Here is a 24900-nt window from a genome sequence, read left to right as displayed (position 1 = left end):
GTTTTTAAGTTGTCTAACTGTTCGGATAGGAGGAAAATGTCCTTTAAATTAAGGAAATTAGCTACAAATATGAATGTTATTAAAAATATGGTAATTATTAAAAAAATGGTAAGTGCTACGGGAAAGAAGAAGTTGCAAAGAAATGGGGCCTTTAATGAAAACCGTGGTAACCTCCTGCACGTCCACTTTTTGCTGCCCCATCATCTAACCATGGCTTACACCTCTCATCAGTCTGCACTGGAGACAGCTGAGAAAGGATTGAGATGGTGACACCTTTATCACTGAAAATCTCAGCAGTGATAAAAAAAACAATTAACTGCAGCACTGAAAGCTTAAAATTAGCCCAAGAGTAAATTCTCTAAAATCTTAAAAGCTGACATCTGAAATTCCAGGGTGCTGAATTTAATTCTTCAGCAGTGCAGACTAGCAAGAACATATGCAATAGTAAGGAAAGAAAAAGCGTGGATGGGTTTCTTGCTTCCTATCTCATTCCAGCCTGATACAGTGAATTTTAGCAACAGCCTAGCTGTCAAGGTTTTATCTGCACTACCATTCTGCAAATCCAAACTCACACCCACACAGTGCCACTATGTCTTCGGGACTCCATTTCAACTCATCAAAGAAACTAAGTCCCACAGTAACCTATTACTAATGTGGGTGATGAGTGTTAAATAATGAACTACAGCAGCAGAGAGGCAGATTGCAAGTTCTTTGTCTCTGTTTGTGTCTCCGCTTTTTTCATTATTACTACTTTTCTTTGGAAAAGGCATGAGCAAAACCAAAGCTTTTTTCTTAGTAAATTAACCCTCTGTTTTTGTGTACACTCTGTCTTTACGGATTTTCAATAGCTTTCATGAGCTGTGTACATTAGCTCTGACTATGCCTTCCTGTCTTTGCCTTTACACATAATGACAGCCATACTGAACGGCTATTACAGTTATCTCACTTTCTGGAGAGGATGGGGATGTAATGATATGTTGCAATATATGCAATGGGGTATTGCAGCTAAATACTCTTTGGAGTGATTGATGAACTATTTTGCATTATGCCTGGTACGACAGTTCAAGGCGAGGGGTACTTATCCTTCTGTGCTTCCTACATTTCCTGCTCCCGAGGTGAACTTGGAGCAGGAGCTAAAAGGTAAGGGCTGGATGGGGGTGGTGGTGGGGAATCGACTGACACCCAGCAGAGAAAGGGAGCTGCTGCTTAGTCCCTGGATCGTGGCAGACAAGGACCTTTGAATCACTGTAAAAACAAGCCTGCACATTAGCAGACCTGATGCACAGATGTAGCAGCTGAACTCAGACACAAAATGAAGTGACTGAATATAACCATCAACAAAAGATTTCTGACTACTCGATAAAACCCAAGTCCATTATGAGATTCTTCAAATAACCCAAGGACAGGCCCAGGTGCTGATAACTGGAGAGTGCTGCTCATGGCCATGGCAACAGCTCTGTGGTCTTGAACAAAGCCACTCATCTTTTCTGCCTCGGTTTCTTATTTGTGAAAGAAAGACAATCCTCACTTATGCAAACAGGTTGAAAAATCAGATCCTGTATAGAAGAATACCTAAGCAAAGACTATACGGATCTAACTTAAAATTTTTATTTGACAAGTAGCAGTTAGTGGTAGGGTCACAAATACCTGCTAGTATATCCTACCTCACTGCCTCACGGGGATGCTGAATGACTGCAAAACAGTTTAAAATATCATACATGAGGTCAGACCAAAGGTCTGTTATCCCAGTACCCTCTCGGTTTGACTCACTGCACCCCAGATTTTCACTGTCCTTCATTCTTCATAACCTCTCCGTTTTTTGTGCTTGCAAAATTGGTAGCTACATGATGGCTTTCCTTTCTAGGAATGTATTAGCACAAATCTGACCAGAATTTGTACCAACAGTAGGTAACGATCCATGTACATGAATGTAAGTCTTAAGACACCAAGTGCCAAGCACAGACATTGACCCTGTAATGATGGCACCTGGACCCCGACCTGACTTTAACCCATACTATAAACTATCAACCAAAAAAAGTATCATCCTGAGATTCTGCTTAAACCTGAAGAAAATCAGAAATATTATCAATGAATTTTAAGACTTCTGAAATTTCATGCTGATACTTCCCGATCAGAGTGGGAGCACACTTGTTGCTGCCAATGGCTTCTGAGAATCTCAGTTTTTATGTTGTGTGGGAAATTAAAAATTGGTTCCATTTCTTTCATGCAACTGGGACTATATCTGATGGAAATTTATCACTTCCAAATCACATGGCATTTTATGATTTAGTGTTTTTTTATTATTTAGTGGGGCTTTTTTCCACTCATGTTACTATTCCCAAAGCATCCTGGAAAACGGCAAAATCTCAAGGGCAGTATTTATAGCTGAACTGGGCAATGGGAGTCCTTGATATTTGTCTGCAAAGTGTCAATCACCTTAAAATCCCAAACTCACTCATGACGGTTCTCCTTGAGTAAGTAACAAGGCCGGCTGGCAAAATGAAATTCTTCAGTAATACACTGACAAACTCAGAACCACAAAGCACCAAATTCCCCCTCAGTCTGGATTTGAATACATAAATAAATAAGGCTCTTGCATGTATTTCTGCTAGAAGGTTGTATTACTCCGTTCTGCAATTATGGAAAAATGCAGAGCACAGGCAAGATTTAGTGTCTGAGTTTTTGCTGCAAGACTTATGTCAGTAGAAAGGCATTTGTGCTCTTGGGAATCAAAGTGAGATTCACCCATTTGTGGCAGGTGTTCCAAGCACTCAGCCTAACAATCTACCCACGCATGGCACTACAGCAATTCAACGACTAAATTAAATCTCTGAATATTAAATTAATGATGGAAATCTAAAATATTAATATATTCTAATTGAATATTCTCCGATAAATTATCTAGGCATTCTCAGCAATTTGATTTTACTTTCATTTCTTAAGGAACTTTCAGCTGCATAAATACAGCTATTAAAGCAATTCAAAAAGGGAACATTTTCTGCTCAGACAAGAGAACTCTAAACACAAAGAATCTAAAAATTTCTTTCATATGATTGATTAAATCATAGAGCCCAAGACAGCTGAATCATTAAATGACTGCTTTCCTTCAGTCCCTCTGGCTTTAGCAAGGACAATATAAATTCCCCATGGGTCTGAATACAAGGAAATACAATATGTATAATTACAGTATAGGCTTGAATGCTGTTGTAAGAGAATTTCAAATGGAGCATTTATGCTGTAGCTGCACTTTTCAATCCATAATGCTGTGAGTGCGTGTGCATGTAAAGCCCATAAAGCACTGGGCATCTGCTTTCTTCGACCTAGATTCCCAAATGGTATACGCTGGTGTAGCCCCACCAGCTTTGGCAGAGACGCATGAATTTACGTCAGGATCTGGCCTTCTATTTCTGTGAAATGCTGTAGATTAAGAATGACATCTTCATACGCCAGGGAGAAGGCAAACAAAGGAACGTAGTTTGAGGAATATCTATAGAGTGGTATATATTTAGGAGCCTGCTTTAAACTGCATGTTTATAAGAAATTTCAAATGCATGTGTCAAGAAAGTAGCAATGTGTCCTATTTCCCTTTCTCCATTCATTCCAAGCATGCTGAGTCCTGGTTTGGTAACACACACACAGAGGACAGATCAATACCAGAGCCAAGACCGTGGCAACAGAAAATGCTTAATGAATCATTTTACTGCTAATCTTTCTCTCTTTTGTGTCAGGTTGGTTTGTGGCGTGAAATCACAGTCACGAGCCAAGAGCTGTTGCAATCTACATCCTTTAACCATCTTTATAAGAAAAGCTGTGCCTGTACAGAGCAACACAACTTGCACCATGTCCCATTTCCTCTCCACCCTCTGGGCTTGCTCCTTCTTATCTCTCTCTGACTGTCACAATAAAGACCAAATCGCCTAATTTCTGAATTTCAGCTGGTGATGCTCACAGGGATACCAAAGACAAGATGTACTGAGAGCCAGAACTAGCAATTTTTTTTTTTTTTTTGGTGGTTGGTAAGGCAAAAGAAACACCTGTTCCCATGAAGAACAAGGAAGATCTAGGCCTATTTGTAACTGAGGCTGTCTGCGTCTCTCGCAGGAAAAGTAAGGTCTGATGCCCTTCGGGAAGCATTTGCAAGGCCTTTTCTCAACAAACCTTCTCTCCCCACAGACAGATGCCATCTGTCTTGTAGCTGGGAGTTAATGGATTCTGAACTGCCGATTTCACAGCAGTAAGCAATGTGGTTGATAGAGGAGGCATGAGGGATTTCCTACAATAAAACTACTTAAAACAGTGCAAAGGTGCATGCTGAAATAGCCATGATGAGCAAAGGATATGGCAATATTGAGGGCTGATGGTCCAAGCTGGCGGGGATTTCCCAGCTCAGTATATACCTCATATATCTCCAACACTGGGATTTTAGCCTTTGGAGAACTGTCTCGCTACACCTATTTCCTGCGCCAGGATGGGCTACGGCACACAAATGGGCTGTGGAGCTCTTGAGTGTGCTATCAACTTTTTTCCTATTAAGTATTAGCTTAACATGTGCTAAAACCACCCATGAGTCCACCGTGGGGTTTTCTTGTGCGCTAAGAGCTCTCTGCTCCATTAACATGCAGCATGCTGCACAAAACCCAACCAATCAATGACACCTCTGCTAAGAAGCAATGCAAGAGTCTTCAGGTATATTATATTCCTCCAACTTTCCAAACCACTTCAGGACTTTCTGATTAAATTTACATAAAATGCATCCTTCCCTCTTATTCCCTGTTATAAACATTAGATTATTTCTAGTATTCTTGTGTCTGAGATTACCAGCGCTCGGATATGAGAGAGCATGCTGTGCCTGTAGCACGCAATCAAGGCAGTCTGTAAGAGCACCAAGATCCTGCCTCGGTCATCCTCAGTGCATTTTCATGCTGGTGTAATGAGAATGAACAAGTTGTTTATCGTAAGAGATCTAATGGGCAAATACCACATTCTTCAGTTCCAAGTTTAATAAAGGCAAGCTGGAAAAATTAGGGTCTGTGCAGATCAACTTAGAGACAGTCGGCTCTTAAGAGCTCTAGAAAGGTCCTGGAGATAAAGTTAGAAGTTTGGAGCATTCATAAAGGTGAACACGGTTGCAGTGGTTGATAGAGGAGCCTGTTATCTAAGCATGCCATGACCAAAGGCCAGTCCTGCACAAGACTGCTGGTCTTTTAAATAAATGATTTTCATGCGGCCCAGTGAGATGGGCCAAGACTTCAGCCTTGAAAACTGACTCAAGATTCCTGTTAGAAGAAGCTAGAGACTTGCATGTGGATCCAAAACTGAGATACTTTTTGAAGTTCAAAAGAGGATGAAATACAAGATTAGCTAATAGATAATTAGATAATAGATAATTAAGAATTAGCTACACATGTAGCTAAAAAGGATGAGTCAGTGAGAAAATAGATGGTGCCCAGCAAGGGCGCAACTATTTAATATATTATCTTAGGTGATCAGTGTGCCTGCATGACTCATTTGCTTGGAGAAGGACGGGGATTTCATATTGTTTTTCTATTTTTAATAGGCATTTTTATGGACCTCATAGTTATAATAATGAGAGTACCTGACAATTAGTAATGAAATTATCCTCACTACAATAAAATATTTCACAGCATGTAAAATATTATTCCTAATACAAAGGTGGAAGTAAAGCACAAGAAAATTAAACCCAAGATTTTCATAAATGTTTGCAAAATAAATAAGCATATATCAATAAAATTTGATAACTGTTTTCTCAGCTCAAAGACAAAACCAAAATTTGCAAAACATTTTTTATACCAATAAAAAATATTTTTAGCTTATACATGTCAGATGTTTATTTAAACTCTTTGAAGAATAAGTAAATCTTTTCAGCAGCCAAAACTAATCAGAAATTCCTATTATTATTTTTTACATATTATTTTTCTGAAATAAATTTCCTAGTTAGTGTGGTTGATGCATATGAACAGACACGGATGTTCCTTTGAAAGAAAAAACCCTGTAATTAACAGAGGGTTTTTTTGGCAGGGATAATGTTGTGAAGTCTTCCTTTTTTCTTTTTTTCTAAAAACTTTTTCATTTAATGTATTTTATCAGAATGAAATGGTTTAATGAGCAGAGAATTATAGTTGATCCCAGCTGAACCAGATAGGGCTGCATTTTGAGGTATGTGGCTCCCATCAAGCTGCATTCACCTTTGCTATGATTTAAACTTCATTCAGGCACAGCCTTGCTAAAAATACTGACAAGTAACTAATCAACTTCCATAAAATGGAATTTTTACCTTCACAATAGGAAGCAGGAGTAGGAGGGAACCCGAAAGGCTTGCCTATGCATTTCAAATTAGTCTGACCTATAAAAACGCAAACAGCAAGTGGTACTATGAAAATGTACTTCTGGTAAGGCTTTTTGGTTTTTTAATATTCAGATTTTTCATGCCATCCCTTCCTCTCCTTGGAGGTAACCAGAACCAAAGATAGCATAATGGAGGGACTGGTTTCCATTAGTTATACCTATAAAATGTAAGCTCAAGCAGGGCTCTGGACCAAAAAAAGTTCAGTGTCCAGGAACTAGCGTTAGGTTTGAACGCTTTATATAAAGTAACAGAGAAAACTGTGACAGACTTCCTTCCGTACAAATGGGATCTGAGCTGTAACTTCACATGTGCACTTCTAGCTCCAGTTTGTGAGCAGACGGACACAAAAATATTCAGTACCCAGTGAGCAAAAGCATGGGAAATCAGATCAAAACTGTTACCTAGATCTAGAAGACAGCAGAATGCTTCAGGACAATCTGAAGATTATGTGGATGGAAACAATCAGATAGTGCTGGTCTTTGAAGACGTTGATTTGTCCTATTCTGGATAATTAAAGAGCAAAGTCTAAGAGGGGAAGCTGTAACTCCTGCTAGGAATCACCCAAGCTTCACATTCAGGGAAGCTGTAACTCCTGCTAGGAATCACCCAAGCTTCACATTCAGGGGCCAGCAAACAGGCCAGATGCTGCAGATGAGCAGAAACTCAACCCAAGCCTGAAACATCAGGGGTCTCACGCTTAATCGATTTGCACTCTTTGTATGATCTCCTCTGTCATTACAATACTTTCTGTATGTCAGGTGAAAAGGAAAGCAGCCCTTTGTAAGCCTTTTCTTTCCTTCCCACCCCATTTTTTACTTCATTTTCAGTGTTTCCTCTAGCATCTGTATTTAAAAACTGCAACGGAATGTATTGCTGAAAGTCTGGGAGCTCTGTGTTTCCATCAGCTAGGTTATCTTTCCAAGGTTACTAGTAGTTTAAGTGATGAATATCAATTTTTCTGTACCTATATAAAATTGATTATTTGTCACTTTCATTAATACTGGAGTTTTGCATTCTTGAGCCCTTCTGTTTCATCTCCAGGCTGTAGGGGGGAAAAAGTGCCACAAAGATTTCAGTCCTTATAAATCAACAAATTTGCCACGGTAAGCTGGTGCCAAGTTGCCCTCTCACTGTCTAGTCAAAGCTCAAAAGAAACCAGCAGGGAGCGGAACAGGGCATAAATTCATTTTGCAAGTAATCTGCTTATTTTTCACAGGAATTCAGGAATTAATCTAAATTATTAATCTGATCTAGGAAGATATTTTTGACACATCAGGTTATTCTCCTCTTCAGACATATCTTCAGCTTAGTAGGACAACACATTAATGGGTCACTCCATACCCAGCACTGCTGACCATGCAAAGACTCCTTGGCTTCCCTCCCTGTTTTTCCAGGACAGACATAAAAACATTTGCCACCTGCTGCTTTTGTATTCTTTGTCGTACTCCCCTAATTGCACAAAGAAATGACACCAACAATTCAAGTTTACCCAATATGTGGTGAACTGGGAACACGCACCTTCAATCATTCCACGAGTCATTGCAAAGTTTACTTGAACTTCTAAAGCACTCAGCAAGCTCCTTTCTTCCTCCCAGACATGGCTTGTGCAGAAGAGTATCAGCTAATCAGTGTGAAACAGGTAATGATGACAACTCATTTGAATCCAGGCACTGTTTCAAGACGACTAGGTGAACTTCCTGAGAAGGGATGCCAATGACACACCACTGTTGCTCAAAAGTTCTGAAATTTTGTAACTGTCGCCATTTTCTTCCAAGGGAAGAGCTGAAAAAGTCTGCCGGGGAATTCTTTTTTTTACAGCTAATCTTTCTACTGCTCCAAAAACTGAAACCAGCACCCGCAAGAGGAATAGTAACATGTATTTGTATTTTGCTAACACTTACCAACAGCAATAATGTACCAACCAAATGTGTCTGTCAAAGGCACCTTTTCCCTTCTTTTTCTTTTCCTGTCATCCAATAATCATCACAGAAAACCACATGGGTAAATTTGATCTCAGAGATCATCCTCGTAAAGAAAGAAACTAGCAACATACAGAGGATGAGGGATCCATCTGCAGCAGCGGCAGGCAGCCAACTTCCTCGAGCCCCGCCACGCATCTGTACTCCGGCTCTGCGAAGGAAGGGAAGGGAAGGATGCCGCACCCCCTCGTCGCTGGGTGTCACCAAGCCCAGCTTTACACCTGCAGCCGTTTTCTGGATGAGAGCGTGGGCAAAGTGCCATCTTGGCAGCAACGCCAGCGTCTCTTGAGGGACTGGCTGGAAGGAGGCGATTAGGCTGCCGTTCAGCTGGGGGAGGGAAAACTGGGGCAAGATGCTTTGGAAAAGCAGCATTTCAGCAGCGTGTAAAAGGCAACTTTTCTTGCACGAGGGAGGAAGAGCAGAGAGCCTGTGCTTCGAGCCAGACTTCCCATGCCATGAGCTTGGACCACACCTACTACTTCACTAGACCCACTGCAAGATTACCATTATTATTATTATTATTATTTCTGTTCCTTTTTTTAACTTACCCGAACCAGCTGCTGCGGAAAGGGTCCTCTGGAGTTTTCTGGCACGTTGATTGGTGGAATGACCCAGTCTCGCTTTTGCCGCCGCAGGCCGTTAGTGCTCTGATGCTGGCGCCACGGGAGCAGAGTGTCGCTTTGCTGCTGCGTCAGTTCTCCGGGCACGGTCTTCCTTCCTTTTGGCTGTTTTGGAAACAAGAAAGCAAAACCAGTTAGCTGCTTCTTTGCTTCTTAGGACTTCTCCCAGCAGCGGCGCTTCCCTGCGTTCAAATGGTCACATGTAACTGTGAAAATTATTGTTATTTACATGATATATTTCTGCATCACAAAGACACAATATGCTTTACTGGCAACTCTGCTGCCACTTCATTTTCACAAATATATGGAGCTGTCACTCTCAAATCAAGATGCCTCCCAGAATATATCGTCTTCATTACACCAGCTGCAGGGAGCTTCAGCGGTACATTGGGTTAAAGAAGTTCCTGCAAATTTCTAGTCAATGCAACCTACCAGAACACAAAAAAAGGGAGAGAATTCCTTCACAGCCTATGTCATGGGCCTAGTTTTATAGTATGAAGTTACCCTCCTCCTTGGCATTAACAGGGTTACAGTAACCTGCAGTCTGTGGTTCCGCAACATATCCCACCAAACCAAACAAACCACAACCAGGGGGAGAGTCAGCTCCACAGCTGCAAAGGTGAATTAGCTCAACTTCTCAGTGCTTCATGAGGAATGACCTTTTTATAAGAGCTGGGGTTTGAACACAAATCCCAAACACACATCTCCCCACGCAGCCTGGCAAGTGTAACGCATCTCAGTTAGAAAACAATTTTCATTGTCTGGGGTGCTTTTGAGTCCTTTGTGATTTTTTTTTTTAAACTACGGATTCTGTCCATGCCATACTTCAGTGTTGGACACATTAAAATGCTGTAGCATAAAAATAGAAATGGTGAGACCATGGTTTGGACTTAAAGAGTCTGGTTCATTATTAGAAAAATTCTGCCTTACAGAATGATGAATCAATGAAATGTAGATTTGGAGAAGCTCTTCAGAGGTTAGCCAGTCCCAATACTTAAATACCTTGTGGCCTTCTAGGATTCCAGGCATTACCTCTGGAAAGTCCGCAGAAAAGATAACTAAGAAAGACTAGCTTTTTTTACCATATGGTGACCTGGACTCCAACCAGAAAATATTTAAACTTTCATAAATCAGAAAGATTGTAAGCCACGTTCTCTTCACTTGAGGTAAGATCCAGTGGGAACACTATTCTCTGCATTTTACAATTTTCAGCTATTTTTCTCAAAAAAACCCCACCCAAGAAACAACACCCCCAAAACCCAGAACACCTAGGAAAAACCAGAAAAGTATTTTTTGAAGCTCCTGCAATTTTAAGCCACACTCACTTTTAATCTTACTCGAAACGCACAAACTCAAACATCCTACAAACATTTGCAAGCAGTTATCTGTAGGCACTGATTTCAGTAGGAATCATTGCTTCGGGGTTTATAGTTTGATGAAAATCCATCTATTAGTACATTTCAATTCTTGATTTGGAAGTGCAATGAAGCAAGCAGTCACCTAAAAACTATACAGTATATGAAATCTAAACAGTATATGGAAGGGAGTGGTGGCTCCAAAGCTGTGTGGATCTTCTGGATGCTGAAAGTTGGACATCACAGCAAGGCCACTCGTACAGCTTGATCATGGCTCCGATCTGTGTTACCTGTGGAGGGAAGACATCCACGGGCTGCAATGGTTGGAAGCATTTGTGCAAAAATGCAGCTATTTTTACTGCAAATCTTAAAAATGAATCAGTTCCAGAGCTCAATTTTCACAGAACAGACAAATGTGGTCTTTTTCAGTCACACATACAGCCACATTTCTCAAATCCTCTCTCACACTAACTCATGCCACCAAGGTGACTGCTGTTTTGTGTTCCCCTGAATGCTGTTTTATACACCTTCTACCAGCATCGTCACTAAGCTGCTGCAAGATCACTACACTGCTGTTGAATATTTAGATGTTGTTCTAAAAATACTCACTTAACTGTGTAATGAACAAAGAAACAGCATCATAATGCGGCAGTGGGAGACTTTCTTGGGATATTCAGGATATTGGTAGGTACTGTTGAGCTCATCCTTCCTATGGGATGAAATATGCTATATCCGATAGAGTTTTCATCTAAAAAGGGTTTTATCACCAGAAAGGTATCTTTTCTGAACACTGATGAAAACAATGTTATCTAAAGAAGATACCCAGAAATGAATGTCAACATGAAATAGAACTACCAGACATGAGCTACAGAAAAGTGGATATCCCCTTTTTTTTTTAATTGGCTTGGGATTCCCAAATGGGGATCCTTTGAGAGCAGGTATTTGGATCAGTTTATATAATTGGCAAGTGAGCGTGGGGACAGATTATGAAAGGATGGTCAAATAATTTGTGCTCTGCTGAGTTTACACAGTGGAATGAGTCTGAACTAAAGACAGACTTGAGAATTAACACAAATCCCAAAGCTCCATGTATACTGAAATAATTAGTGTCAGCTCAGCAAGGCAGTACCAGCCTTTTTAGTCTTTATGAAATATTTGCTGGCAGGTGACTAGACAGTGACTAGCTTGCTTGTCACTCTTGATGATGTTTTCCTACATTAGAATAAACCATCAACATGACTCTGAATTTGGTATGTAGAATTTCAAAAGCGTCTTACAACAACAATTTTTTTTTTTTTTTAAACAGCAGCTCTTTTATATCTTCATTTGTTGACGATGCATTCTCCTGACCTTAATTTCTCTGGTGTTGTTTAAATATGTTGTACATGTTTTCTGCTGTTTAAAAGCTGTGAGACAAATGCAGTAACAAAGTCTGGTGAGTACAAATGCCAGAACTATTCAGATCTCTGACTGAAACATCCAAGAACATCTCTGGAATAACAGCAACGACTAACCGCAAGCCCCAGAAAACTCTCCCATACCTTCAAGTTTGCAAAGATCTAAAGTTCAACTCAGAAGCAGAATGTGACACCAAATTAAATTAATTATAAAATACAGCTTCCAATTCTGTTTTTGCTGAATAACAGTTTTCACTGAGACAACAACTGCTCCTTCTCTCATGGCCTTACTGGCCATATGCTTTCCAGAATCTCAGGCAGAGATTTTCAAATGATAAGACATTCCTCTACCTTTTGTAGTGTCATCAGAACACAATCTGCCCGTAGTCCTTCTCACAATCAAATCGAGCACCTCTAGTGCTACTGCTTTAGGGTGGCTTCCCTCCCGTTGCTTTTGTGACGTGCCATCACCCTCTTACATACGGTGAAAGGATGATAGGCGTTTGCAGCAAAACAGAGAAGCCAGTCCATGAAACACATGCCCAGTGGAAAATTAACTCCACTCTCCATTCTGAAAATTACATGGTGACATTTATAATTTGTTACAACAGGATCAAACACCAAGCATGGTACATGTGAGCATGGTCTTTGGCAATAGACAGACAATTAAACGAGGATCTAAAATAGTCAGATAGCTAATTTAGTAATTATACCTGTCTATTACTTTAGGACATTGATGAGCTAGAGAAATACAGCTGAACCAAAACAGATGCAAACTCCCTCAAGTTAAGGAGAAAAAGTGATTACAAAGTGTGAGATGAAGAAAAACAACAGGAGAAAAGACCATGCTGGGATGTAAATTTGTTATGAATTTGGATTCAGTATGATCTAATGCCTTAGCGTTCATATTAGGGCAGAATTTTTTAGAGTTTGCTAATGAAGCAATGTAAAGTGTGCCGTGCTAGTGGTATTATTTAAAGCCTACATTCTGCAGCCCTGGGATCAACACTTTACTCTGAGTTGTCCAGTGTCTCTTGCAATGGGCTTGTGGCCCATAACTGCAACATATGTATGCACAACGCCAATGTGGGCAAATCATAATGCAGCTATTGAGTCTTCTGCTAATAAAACGCTTCTTTCTCTGCAAAGTGCAACTACAATATTCGCTGTGAGCAGCTGTAGGACAGGGGAGGAGTCTCTCAGAGAGCATCCTCTCCGAGTTTGATCAGGAAGTCCCACTGAAGAGCTGAGGATTAACTGCAGTACAGTTTCGCAGAATCTACCCTACAATTCCCCTTGCCACTCTTTTGGGGTTTTTTTGGTCTATCAGTTAAAGTCAATTAAAACATACTGAAGTCAACCGGAAACCTGTCACTGAGATGACAGGTCAAGCTCTCAGAAAGCAAAGCAAGGTTGAAGGCAGCACAGTCTCAACCGTAAGGACTGTGCAAAGATTTTTCTTCTCAAACGTTGCTCCACAGAAGGTGTAAGGCTTTCTTGAAGTCCATGGCAGTGACTCCAGTAGCATCTTACAGGAGTAATTTCCAATCCCTTTTCAGGCTAGCATTGCATTTAATGATGGTGAACACCACCTGCTGCATTCGGAAGAGGATACGTAGCTAACCCCCTAGGGACTGTCAGACTTTAAAACCAAACAGATTTAGGAAACCTTACGCCAAACTGGTGAGGCTGTATGGTACTCCGACTAGCTCCATTTACGCCATGGCGTTGAGAGCTCAGGGAGATTCCTTGTCTGCATTTAGCTCTCGCAATGCAAGATAAGTCAGAATAGCCATCTATCTAGTGGCTGTCTATGAGCTCCTGCCACTGTTAGTCCATGGCTTGTCAGCCTTTCATTTCTTGGGAGACTCGGGTTAAACTCAACCCCTACTCACAAAAGAGGCCAAAAAATAACTCACTGAAAGAACAGGACACGTGGGATACCTACAGCCCCCCAAGCCCCATCTCTGCTCGTGAAAGAAGGCTGCGAGCCACTGACTTTTCACTAGTCCACAAATAAAACCAGTGAGTGTGAAGAAATACCAGCTTTCACCTTCCGCTACACTTAGCAGTAGCCAGTCTCGCCAGCTGGCACGTCTCCCCTCCCAGCCAACCTGCCTTTGATATCCGTCAGCCTCTGGCTACAGAGACATCTGGAAGTTATTATCCAGCAGAGCGTATCACAAACCCATTTACATAATATAACATCATATTTTGTGTTCCTGCTTAGCTGAACATTTTGGATCACTCTAATGTTTGGGTAAATAAGCCACCATTCTCTGCATATAAATAACAGTGCGTCTTAGGGTACGTTTATTGGAGATTATTAATTTTATAGGGCTCAAAACGAAATGCTCTAGATTGAGCACTAAAATACATTATTCTTGCATTTGGAATAAAAAGTACCTGTGATCGGAGGAGAGGTAATAAGGCTTTTATTTCCCAAGTATCAAAATTATTTACGATTTAACTGGTGTTTTATTTGTATGCCAGTCCTACTATTTTTACAGGATCTTTAACACTTCACACTAGACATTTTTCAGAAAAGAAATAATACTTGGCTTGCTTTGTTTCTAGTGTCACTCCTAGGGTTTAACTGAGGCTACGTGTTTTTAATATATTTTTATCAATACATGGGGATACAAAGCCACCTTTAGTCCGTTGCTCAAACATACTTCCCTTCATCTCCTACATCAATACATATTTTGAAAACTAGTACCATTTTCTACCAAGGAAAAAAATCTATTTAAAAATATTTAATCTGAAGCATTTTTGCTTGTTTCCATGGTAGCTGCGGAAAGGACAGGAGAAAATGATATTTACCAAACAGAAAATAAGACAATGAAAATATAGCTTAGTTCTTTAACAAAGGAACATGAGAGCACTGCAAAATAAACATTTGCATGAATTCTGTTCTAAGGAGACAACATTTTGCTGACATCAGGGACGGCAGTGGAGGACGAATGAGCCCTTTTTTCCCAAAATGCACCATTTCCCCAGTTTTTGATCTTTAGCAGAGAGAGATATTTCATTTTGTGTTCTCATATAGTATAATGAAAGAGTTGCAGAACAAAAGGCAAATTTATTTATTTTAGGGTAATTGATTCTTTTCTATTTAGGTCATTGCTGAATTTGCCAAAGTTGGAGACAGGAAAAAAATAGTTTTAGGAAGATCAGACTTTTTTATTTCAGACTTTCTCTTATTACAGTCGATCTATATGAAGGTATTCTTTAGGAACCGCACAGGTAAGGAATCCATAATCTGTTTTTCTCTTTATCCACCTTCCAGAAAGCCATTATGACTATCTATATTAGCTCTATTTACTAATAGTTGTAAGCTGTGGTAAATTTAATCAAAGATAGCTTCATGTCACGTCCCATTACCATCATGGCATACATTGCTATTCATGAAGGATTTGTGTCAAAGTGCTCTGAAAACTAGTGTTTTAGCAGCAAGATGTTCCAACGTGCACAGTTCTTCAGCAGGGGCATTAAATTAATGTGTTTGCAGAGAAGCCACTAATTGACAATGAGACGTGATTTTGGCAGTAGACTTCCACTTTAAAGATAATGAACAGTGTTCAGATAGAGAGAAGAACCCCCTCTGCTCCTAAAACAATACTAATAATTTCTGGTATAAACAGGAATAGAGGAACCAATCCTGACGGGATATTTCAAGTGCCAAATCAAGCTGTTTGATCATCATGACTTACAAAAGCAAACAGTGGAATCTCAGCGTTTGTGACCTTTATCAAATCTGGCTACATACAGTCAGGAATGTTATGTTTGGTTAGGAACTCATTAAACAAAATTACCTCTCCATTTATAGAAACCATACAATTACAGTATAAAACATTTTAATTAAATCAGCTAGTTAAGCAAAAATTCATTACTTTTTTTTTTTTTATCACCTAGCAGTGGCGCTGCATAGAGCAGTTCACATTAGAGTCAATTAGTAAGAAAAATTGTCAGATTTGGCAAGTGCATGAGCTTCCAGAACACATCAGCCGACAGGGAAGAAAAAGTTTGACTAAAATTTAACAGAGTTACTGCCCCCAGAGCAGGAGAACAAGCCACGTAAAATGCACACACATGCCCTGGCCATGCCAAATGCCCCTCTCTCCCAAGAAGTCTGTGTCAAAGCTGAGCAGCCACCTGTATGTGCACTGTTCCTTGATAGCTGAAAAATGAGGCATGCATGCAAATTTAAGGTTGTTAGGCATCTGGCTGGCTTTGCAGACTTTGGAAAATTTTATCCAATGTAACTAATAAAACGCGATCAGCGTGACTGAGGAATCAAAATGTTCCTTAGCGTTGTAGGACTGCAAAGCAAGAAAAAAGCTGAAGAATAACAGGTAAAAGCAGGAAATTTTTGATAGGGAGAACACATTTGTAAGTCTGGTTTGTAAGTCAGGCAGGAGAAGATCCTTTCTTTACAAAAGATGTGGCAGGGCCCTTAGTGGGCAACTGTAATTAAACGCAAAGTTAAGTCTGGACTCCAGAGAAAAGAGACACCCGCTAGCTCTCGGCAAAACCCACACGGTTGCCATAGAAGACTCTTGTTTAAAAAAAAAAACAAATACAGGTTACTCTCTTTGATCAGAAAACCTAACAAGGTTAGTGGCCCAGATAAAGACCTGGTAGACACAGACTGCAGCTAACAAGCAAGCTTGCGCCTTGAGCCAGAACATGGCTTTTCAGGTGGCTGCTGACCCCCCCGGGACAGATGATGTTGATTTCCCAGTACAATTTAATTGAAATTCAGAAATCACCTGAACTCATCCACACCTGCTTGCCTAAATGTTTGGTAAATTATCACTGTTTTAAGCTGAAATTTGGTAAGTCACCAGAGCACTTCAATATGCTTTGCTTTTGTACTAGCAGAATAAGGACACCTGCAGGCAACGCACGCTCACGCTCATTACTGAGCAGACATGAAACGCGAAAGGTATCTCTGAGGCGAGGGAAGTTTTGGCTGGGGTGGAGAGGCAGAGCTGTGCTGAAACTTATTCTGTGGTACCACACCGCACTGATGATTAGAAGTATCTCCTGGACTGTGCACTGCTTTCAAGATTTCAAATGATGTTCTTCCTCTTCCATTCTCTGGAAGAATCACATACCAAAGCAGGTACATAAGAAATCCATCTGCCTTTGGTGGAATCTTTTACGGTTCCCACAGGTTTCAAGCATCTGTGATACTCTTCTCGTCATTGTCAGGCTCCGAGTATTACAAGAGCCTTCAATGAACAGAAGAAGATGACATCATCCACACAGCACAGCTCTCGATGTACTTTTCTTTCTCATTTTAAGGCTTGAGCATCTTATCCCAACATGAAAAGTTCTGATGAGGCTGTTTCCTTGTAAAGTTCCCCACATCAACTTGACCTTTTCACATCCCCTTTGTAAGATCTCATCTCACAGTGCTTCTTAGGTAGGATTGTTTAAGAAACACCTAAATTACTGTTGTACTCTACCTTCTAGTGTTTACAAAAAGACACTTCTATCTTCAAGTTAATGTCATTCTCATAATTGGAAGAAGCCATACACAATGGCTTCAGAACTACAAGTACTTCTCAAGAGCATGGCTATTAAATTACAGAATACTTGTTACCTGTTCCGATACCTATAGGACAGGAATAAAGGTGGTAGATCTTGTCATACACTATAAAGTAAAAACTAGCTTGATATTAGCTCTCTCATTCTGCATGTATCTTGTCGAGAAAAATATATTAAATATCTGGGCTAGCAAGATGAGTTCTTCTGCCCAGACAAAACTTCTAACAAATAACTTGAAAAATTGTTCCAGCACACATTTCTTTTGCTTCTAGAACTCAGCCTACTACGATTGCTCTTCATCACAGAAAGAAGCAGGAGCAAATCTACCCCTTAACAAGTCTGTGAAAATTTTTAATCTCATTTTATTTTCTAAAGCCATGAGGTTCAAAAGATACATGAATTAAAATAATCATAATGAATTAAATGTAACAATATTCCTTCTCTTCATAATGTTTGCAAGTAAAAAGATCACAAGAGATTTAAGAGATCACAAGCACCACTGCTACTTTAGCACAAAGCAAAGCAATTCATTCTGGTACTTCTCCCCAGTGCTAGCGTGCAAGTTTGCCTTTTCAAGTTATCCTTTGGTTATTTCAAGAGGCTCTTGAGAAAACGCTGTTCTGCTTTTATTCCCCAATTCTGGAGTGCACCTAAGCAAATGCTTAAATTTGAACATGTGAACACATTCAATTTATCTCCATTTGCATGATGAAATTTAAGCGTGTGTTTAAATGCTTTGCTGGATGGAGACAGTGTTTGAAATCCTACTCCTCACTGGTGGTAATGACAGCCCACTCAGCCCACCCTGCCACGCTGGACACCCACGCCTGGCTGGTTCTCCTCGCTCCTCTGGCTGGCAGTGCCAAGGGGGCAGAACGTGACGCAGCTGCACTACCACGGACCATGTCCAGCGAGCAAGGACCTGGCCTCCAGAGGTCGGGAGGAACCAAAGCCCTTCTTCACCCTGAGCTTGTAACTACCAAGCTGTCTCAGCTCGCTGGGCTAAAGAAAACATACGTGGACACTCACAGCCCCTAAAAAAAGGTTTATTTCAATGGATGTGCCTGCATGAAGCAATTTTTGTCTTTACTCAAACTCACGTTTACACGCAACTGTCAACGGATTACCACAGCAATGAAGGTTTTTTTAGGTGATTCAGTCCAAAATATTTTTTGGAAGTGGCAGTTAAGACTTCAGCAGTTAACAACAAAGAATGTGAAACCAGAGGTCAAAGGCTTTGATCTCGCAAGGGCAGGGTGCACATCACAGGCAGGCAGTACGCAGCAGTCCAAGGGTTTTGTTTTATCAGAAAAAACTTATTTCCACGTAGGCAGTTCAATCCTTAGGACTGCTTTTTGTTTGAAGGAAGACAGATCTGCAGTGAATTTCACTTACGGATGATCTTTCTAGTACGGCTTTGAGCCTGACCCTCGGTAAGATGCTGACTATTTAAGAACTAAATGCAGCAAGTGCAGCACTCGGAAACTTCCCACAGTGGGCTGATTTTCCAAGGCAATGAGCACCTGTATGTCGTATCTTATCTTGGTTTCAGTGCAAGGCAATGTGATTCAACACAACTGAAAATCAGGCCAAGTAAGTTCACATGTTTTCACAAACAGCACTTTCATCTCGTATGATGATTAAATGCTAGATGTTCAAATTCACTTAAGCATGAAGTCAGACAAGGTCACCTGACGCATCTTCATTTGACTTCCACAATTAACATGAGCGGTCTCACTGGTAACAATTATATGATATTAATTTATTAGTCATCCGCTTTCTGATCTTTTCCACTGATCTGATTTGTTAAAACCCCAAACAATGTCTCACAAGTTACATAAAGAAAATGGAAATCTCTGCATCTAACCTGACTGGCTGTGATCAGTCAAGGCCTTGTTTCACTGATGAGGATACAGAAATAAAAACGATGCTGGCTGCTGTTTTACTGGACTTAGTTACTACCTTGGATCCCCCCCAGAGGTACTCAAACAGGACAGCTCCAGCATAACAATCCAGTACTTAAAATGTGCATAAAGATGTCCAGAAAAAGGCAGGATGACAAATACAGTCTCATTTCTTCAGCCCCTCTCTAGGGATAACACAGTCTGATGGGGCAAACTCCATCACCCTGATGCCATATAAAATATCTCATCCCAATGCAGGGGAAGGAAGGAAAGGGAACAAATGTGGCTGCTCTTTTTCCCTTTTCTTCCAAGCACACCCACTTGAGAGCATCAGGAAGACCAAGAGCGCTGGAAGCACAACTCCCACTTAAGCTGTCATTTTCTTCCATCAAGGGAAGGCTACATCTTCATCGCTCCCAGGCCCCGCGCAGAGCATCCTGGCTAGCACAATAACCAAGGTCATAAACAAGATCAGTGCTGAATAAGCCTTTCCTTGCCCAGAGACCTTTGTATTTGTGATCAGCAATAAAAGGCTGTACTGGAATTTAAAATCTCAGCCAGGTAAAATGCCAGAGATTATTATTTAAAGGCTTTAAATAAAAAAAAAAACCCAACCCTGGCTATAAAAATCAGCTTTTTGCATTCATATTGTATGGCTGTGGACTCATAGCTGGGTTATGAAAGAAGTCCAAAATAAGATGAGACATAATAAAACACAAGTTGGGCTTAAGTGAGGACTGATTTTTGACAGTAGTTCTCAATGTTTTAAACACTAGCTACATAACCATGTATTTGCAAGATTTTAATTGCACAATTCCCAGTGATTTAACATTGCAAAAATTTACACATCCATGCTCAGAATTTGAGAAGCTAAGACAATGAGAAACTTAGGTTGACATAAACAGGATTCAAAGAAAACAATAATTTTTTTTCTAAAATAAGTCATCGGCAGCAGATGACTGGCATCCTACATGTACTGAGTATATCCTGTATCTCCAAGATCTTTTACTGTGAATTCCTTTCTATGCTGTATTTCTATGATGCTGATTTAAACTCATGAGGTCAGAGCTACAGAAAAATACATAAAATAATAAAGAAGAAAATTTGCCAGACGTGCCTTAACATGCTTAGACACATACAAGTACTGAAAAATAAAGAAAAGATCAATCTGGACCAGAACTTCAGATGGGACAAGCCAACACGGGTAGTGGAGGACACTGATTAGCAAGGATTGACAAGGATGAGCTTGGACTGTACGGACACAGAGAGTAGTGCGGGAAGTGAAGCACAAACGGTATGTATCCATCCATGTACTTAGAAAGACTTGAGCTTCTGCAACTAAGAAACAGAGGACACTCTGAAGAATGAAGTCTTCCGTAACATCACTGTTCACAAACATAATCTTCATTTTTAGGCTTTTGGTTGAATCAATATCCAATTGTTAGAAATAACAGCATCCACTCTTAGAAAAGACGACATTGCACTGCTAATTCCAGATAAGTAAAGTCTGGCTTTACTTTGTTTTCTTCTGGAGCCTTATCCCACTCAAGTTTATCTTTCATAAATGCTGACACAAGCTACAAGGACTTTATATTATTTCATAAAAAATTTTTTTTTCTTTTATTTTCTTTCTTTCTCTTCTCCTTTCCAAATTATCCCCACAGGTCCGATTGATACTTTCAATTGCAACAACAGGCAGCCAGACAAGAACAGTACAAGAAACTTTATCTTTAGTATTTATTGTTATGCTAGAATATCACTCCGTTTCCTCTGGGGTAATTCAGCACTCCTGTGGGAAATATGTGACCTCATTTGCATTTTCTAATTGAATTGCTATCAGGTTTCCTGCAAGACTGAACAAAAAAAGTTCCTAGAGTTACTAACATCACTTGTATTAACCAGAAAAAAGTTTACGTTCAAGTGTTTGCTGGGGAGGAGGGGAAAAATGTATGCTTCATGTATCATAAAATACATTTTTAAAATATTTACCTTCTTTGCGATCATTTCATCCCACTAGCCTTAAACTTTAATGTAGTAGTTATAATTCTTTCATTACAGTGGTTACCAGTGAAAATTTGCAAATTTGCCCAGGTTATTCAGTCATCTAAAGCAATTAGCACATTTGTAAGGCCAACAGTATGAAGGAGGGGAAACTGTCATTGTATCGGGTCACTCACCATTAAAATGTCAGCTTGCACCGAGAGTAACGGCACAGCTGTGGGATCTGAGGCACAGGTATAGACTCCAAAACCTCTGATTTTGCAATGAAAGCACACAAGGGGACAACTATCCCGACAGGAGCCACCCTGAACTAATCTGCCACCCTGAAAGCATACTGGCCACCACCAAAGTTATCCCGGCCCTTTACACAGATTTCCAGTCTTACATATTGTGATAATAAAGGATCACAAATCAAAAGGATCATGTATTGAGGGGTTTATCCTCTGTGCCCTCCTGGAAAGTAGACCACTGCCTCCATTTTGCAGGCAGGCTATAGGAGACTGGGTTTGCTCCCCCCAGCACACACCAGGAATTTGCACTAGAGCAGGGACCTCACTTCTGGTCCCCCACGACCTCAGCCAGTATCCCAACGACGTCAACTTCTCCTATAACATTTATTCTGTATTAACCTCCACAATAAACCAAATGTCTAATAATGGCCACCCCAGGAGGGCTAATCATGTTTTCATGAAGCTTTAGTTCATGGATAATTGTGAACTAAGTTCTGATTTATGCTTTCAGAGGTGATTCAGAGGGGCAGCAAGCTTCCCGTCACGCAGTGGGGCTGCCCCAGCTGAGGGCCATCAGTCATGGAGAAGCCTACAGAAACACAGAGGATGAGCGAGCAAGGCAGAAGGACTTGCTTGTGCTGTAGGTGCCAGCAAACAAGAGATCAGTAGGTGCGATAAGGCAAATTTCATGCCAATTATTTTTAATGTCTGGGAACTGTTCAGCATTTTCACGAAATCAATCACAAATTTACAAAGCAAAATGGAAATGGATGTATGCGCCAGAACAGTGAGCTGGCCTCTCTCCCTTTCTCACGTCACCTCCTCCTCTCTCTCCCGTATTTGCCGTCTCCATATCCTGGTATAACACAACAGTCTGAAATGTCTTTAAAAAAAATTATGTAGATCTGCTTGAGTCATATTATACTATACAAAACCAAATGTGAAATCTGTTTCTAGTAAAAGCCATGAAATGTAGTATATTAGGGTCATGGCCTGAAACACATTGAACTGGATATTGTTATGTTTTGGGTTTTTTTTTAGCATAAACACTATTATTTTTTAAAATAATCTCATAATCATGTTTATTTCTTTAGTAAACAAAGGATTATTTTGCTTGCAAAAAGCACAAGCATTTAAATAAAACACAAGTCGGATGCCTGCTATAGGGACCCACAATAAAACTGCTTATGACCTTGTCATTAGTCTTGTTTTCCATATTTTTCCAGCCTCAAACTACACACTAATAAGGCTTTTAGAAAGAAGGGATATGAATTTTAAAAAGCTTAGCGCTCTCTGTTTTGAACCAGAGTTCAGCTTACATTAACATTAGATGAATTTCCAACCAAATATTTTGCTAAAACAGAAATGTGTGCTTATTCAGTTTTCTTTCTGCTACACTGAGAAGAAATTTAAAGCAGTATATGAGACACCTTACTTTGTTCATTCAATATTTAATTACTTTTTGGAGGAAGCAGTATTTCTTTGGTTAGAAAATGGCAAATACAGTTGACATTACATATGAGGCTTAATTATATCTTGCACAAGCCAGAGTCTTACTGAAGAGCAGCAGAAGTGTATTTATACGACTCTAAGCCATGCAAAACCTCAGGGGTCAGCCCACTGGGCAACTGCTAGATTTAAGTCTCTCCAAGTCTTTTCCTCTTGTCTCACACGTGGCAAAAATTCTCCCAAATGGCACAGACTCACATAGTGGCATTTTGACAATACGGCACAGAAAGTCTCTACCTCTTTTCCCCTCCTTCTCTGCCCTGCCCTCTCTGTCCAAGCACTGCAGAAAAGAGGAAAGGAGAGGCCAGTCTTGCTATTTTGACAATTACTGTGGCGCATTAATCCAAACTACAGCCATGGCCAAGCGACCTTGCCTGTCCCTGAACTAGCCATGACTGTTCCCCAGGACACACACCTTCATCCTTGCTCTGCAGGCCTTCAAGATCCAGCAATAAATCAGGCTCTTCAGCCAATTTCCTGCCAAATCCTGCTTAAATGTAACTACCCAACCATCACAGAATTGGGTGTTTTGAGTAGGTGCCAGACAATATAACTGCATTTACTCAGTGTAGTACAGGATCTTCAGCCCAGACTAACACTGAAATAGAAGGAGGAGAAAATGAAAAGGTGGAGAGCTGCTGCTGCCAAAGATGATATGGAAGAGGTGGGACAGAGGCAGCTACTCAAGGAACAGACCAGAAGAAATGTGTTTTCATGGAGCAGTCCCCAATTACAATGGCACTGTGGAGCCCACTGCTGTATTTAACTGAAGCAATACTGCTCTCAGACTGCTGGGCAGGGACAGATCCTTTCTGCTTTTCAGCTACGTGTATGAAACTAAAAAAGAAAGCAAGCATCTGTAACCTTCTATCTGAAATACTGAACGGTGCTGGCTTTTCACTCTTCAGCTGTGGGGAAGGAAAGATGCTGGCACTGAGCGGAGGGGACGTTTGCCACTGCAATGCCATGTTGTGCTTTGCTGCCCTGCTGGCCCGCGCTGTGTGTGAGCGTATGTCCCTTATCAGGCAGCAGCAATGCTCCCTGTCCTTGCTGTGTCGGAAGGGAACAAGCCCAAATCTCCCCTCTGGAAGCCCCCCACAGAGCTGCAGGGCCATGCAGATGGCTCGCGGAGAGAAAGGAATCACTGCGAAAACCAGGGAGATGTCTTAGCAGCACGGCAGCAGCAGCCAGTGCATGACTCCAGGTCTACGCTGTCACAAAAGAAATCTGAACTTAACCTCGTATTTCTCAAGAAGATGGTTGATTTAGACTCTGGAGAGAGGGAGGCACCCTTCATTTGCAGGTTTTTTTTTCCAAGTCAAGAGAGAGAATTAGTAGTGAGATGCAAACACAAGGTATACAACCTGCAGTGTATAACAGAGTCAAGAGGTCACTTAAAAATACGGAAATATGAACTTAGAGAACGCTTCCCTCACTGGTGACCTTAAATCATTTCTGTCAGAGACGATCAAGGATCACTTGCAAGAAATTTGCTGCTGCTTGTGGTGTTTTCTACCCAGACACTTCCTCTGGCAACACAAACAATCTGACACCACATGTAACTTTTAAAGGTTTGGGGAACACAGGCAAAGGAAGAATGAAATAAGAAAAAGAGCTTTGAAAAATTCTTACCTTGTGTCCATTGTGTTGCGACTTCTCTGCCACCAGAAACCTGACAATCGCCTCCCATCTGCCCAGGGTCTGGGGATCCCACGCGGTCACCATCAGGATCAGCTGCTTTGAGGGCATTTGCACCTGGTGGGCAGCATACATGGTCCCATCTGCTCTCACCTTGAAGTCCAGGCTGCTGGTTTCATACCGAACTCCCTTGTTACCGGCACAGTTACTAAATTTTACTAGAACAGAGAGCAAGATATGGAAGAAACGTGTGAGATTGGCGTGATAAGGAAAGCAATCAAATACAAGTTTCAGACATTTAATTTTCACTGATGTCTTCTATATCTCTAATAACCATCAAGGAA

At 40.7% G+C, this 24900-nt stretch overlaps 1 protein-coding gene across 1 annotated transcript in view; it reads right to left on the bottom strand.

Moving 5' to 3' along the window:
* CDH4 (cadherin 4) overlaps nucleotides 1-24900 on the bottom strand; it is a 468873-nt gene that overhangs the window by 157799 nt on the left and 286174 nt on the right. Inside the window, exons 3-4 of the mRNA XM_075516899.1 lie at nucleotides 24551-24774; nucleotides 8895-9071 (exon numbers count right to left, since the gene is read on the bottom strand). Coding sequence (XP_075373014.1) covers nucleotides 8895-9071; nucleotides 24551-24774 — 401 coding nt within the window. The remainder of the gene's footprint in view (nucleotides 1-8894; nucleotides 9072-24550; nucleotides 24775-24900) is intronic.

The sequence above is a fragment of the Mycteria americana genome, chromosome 14 (assembly GCF_035582795.1).
Source record: "Mycteria americana isolate JAX WOST 10 ecotype Jacksonville Zoo and Gardens chromosome 14, USCA_MyAme_1.0, whole genome shotgun sequence".
Lineage (NCBI taxonomy): Eukaryota > Metazoa > Chordata > Aves > Ciconiiformes > Ciconiidae > Mycteria > Mycteria americana.
This window is presented reverse-complemented; position numbering and strand designations above follow the sequence as displayed.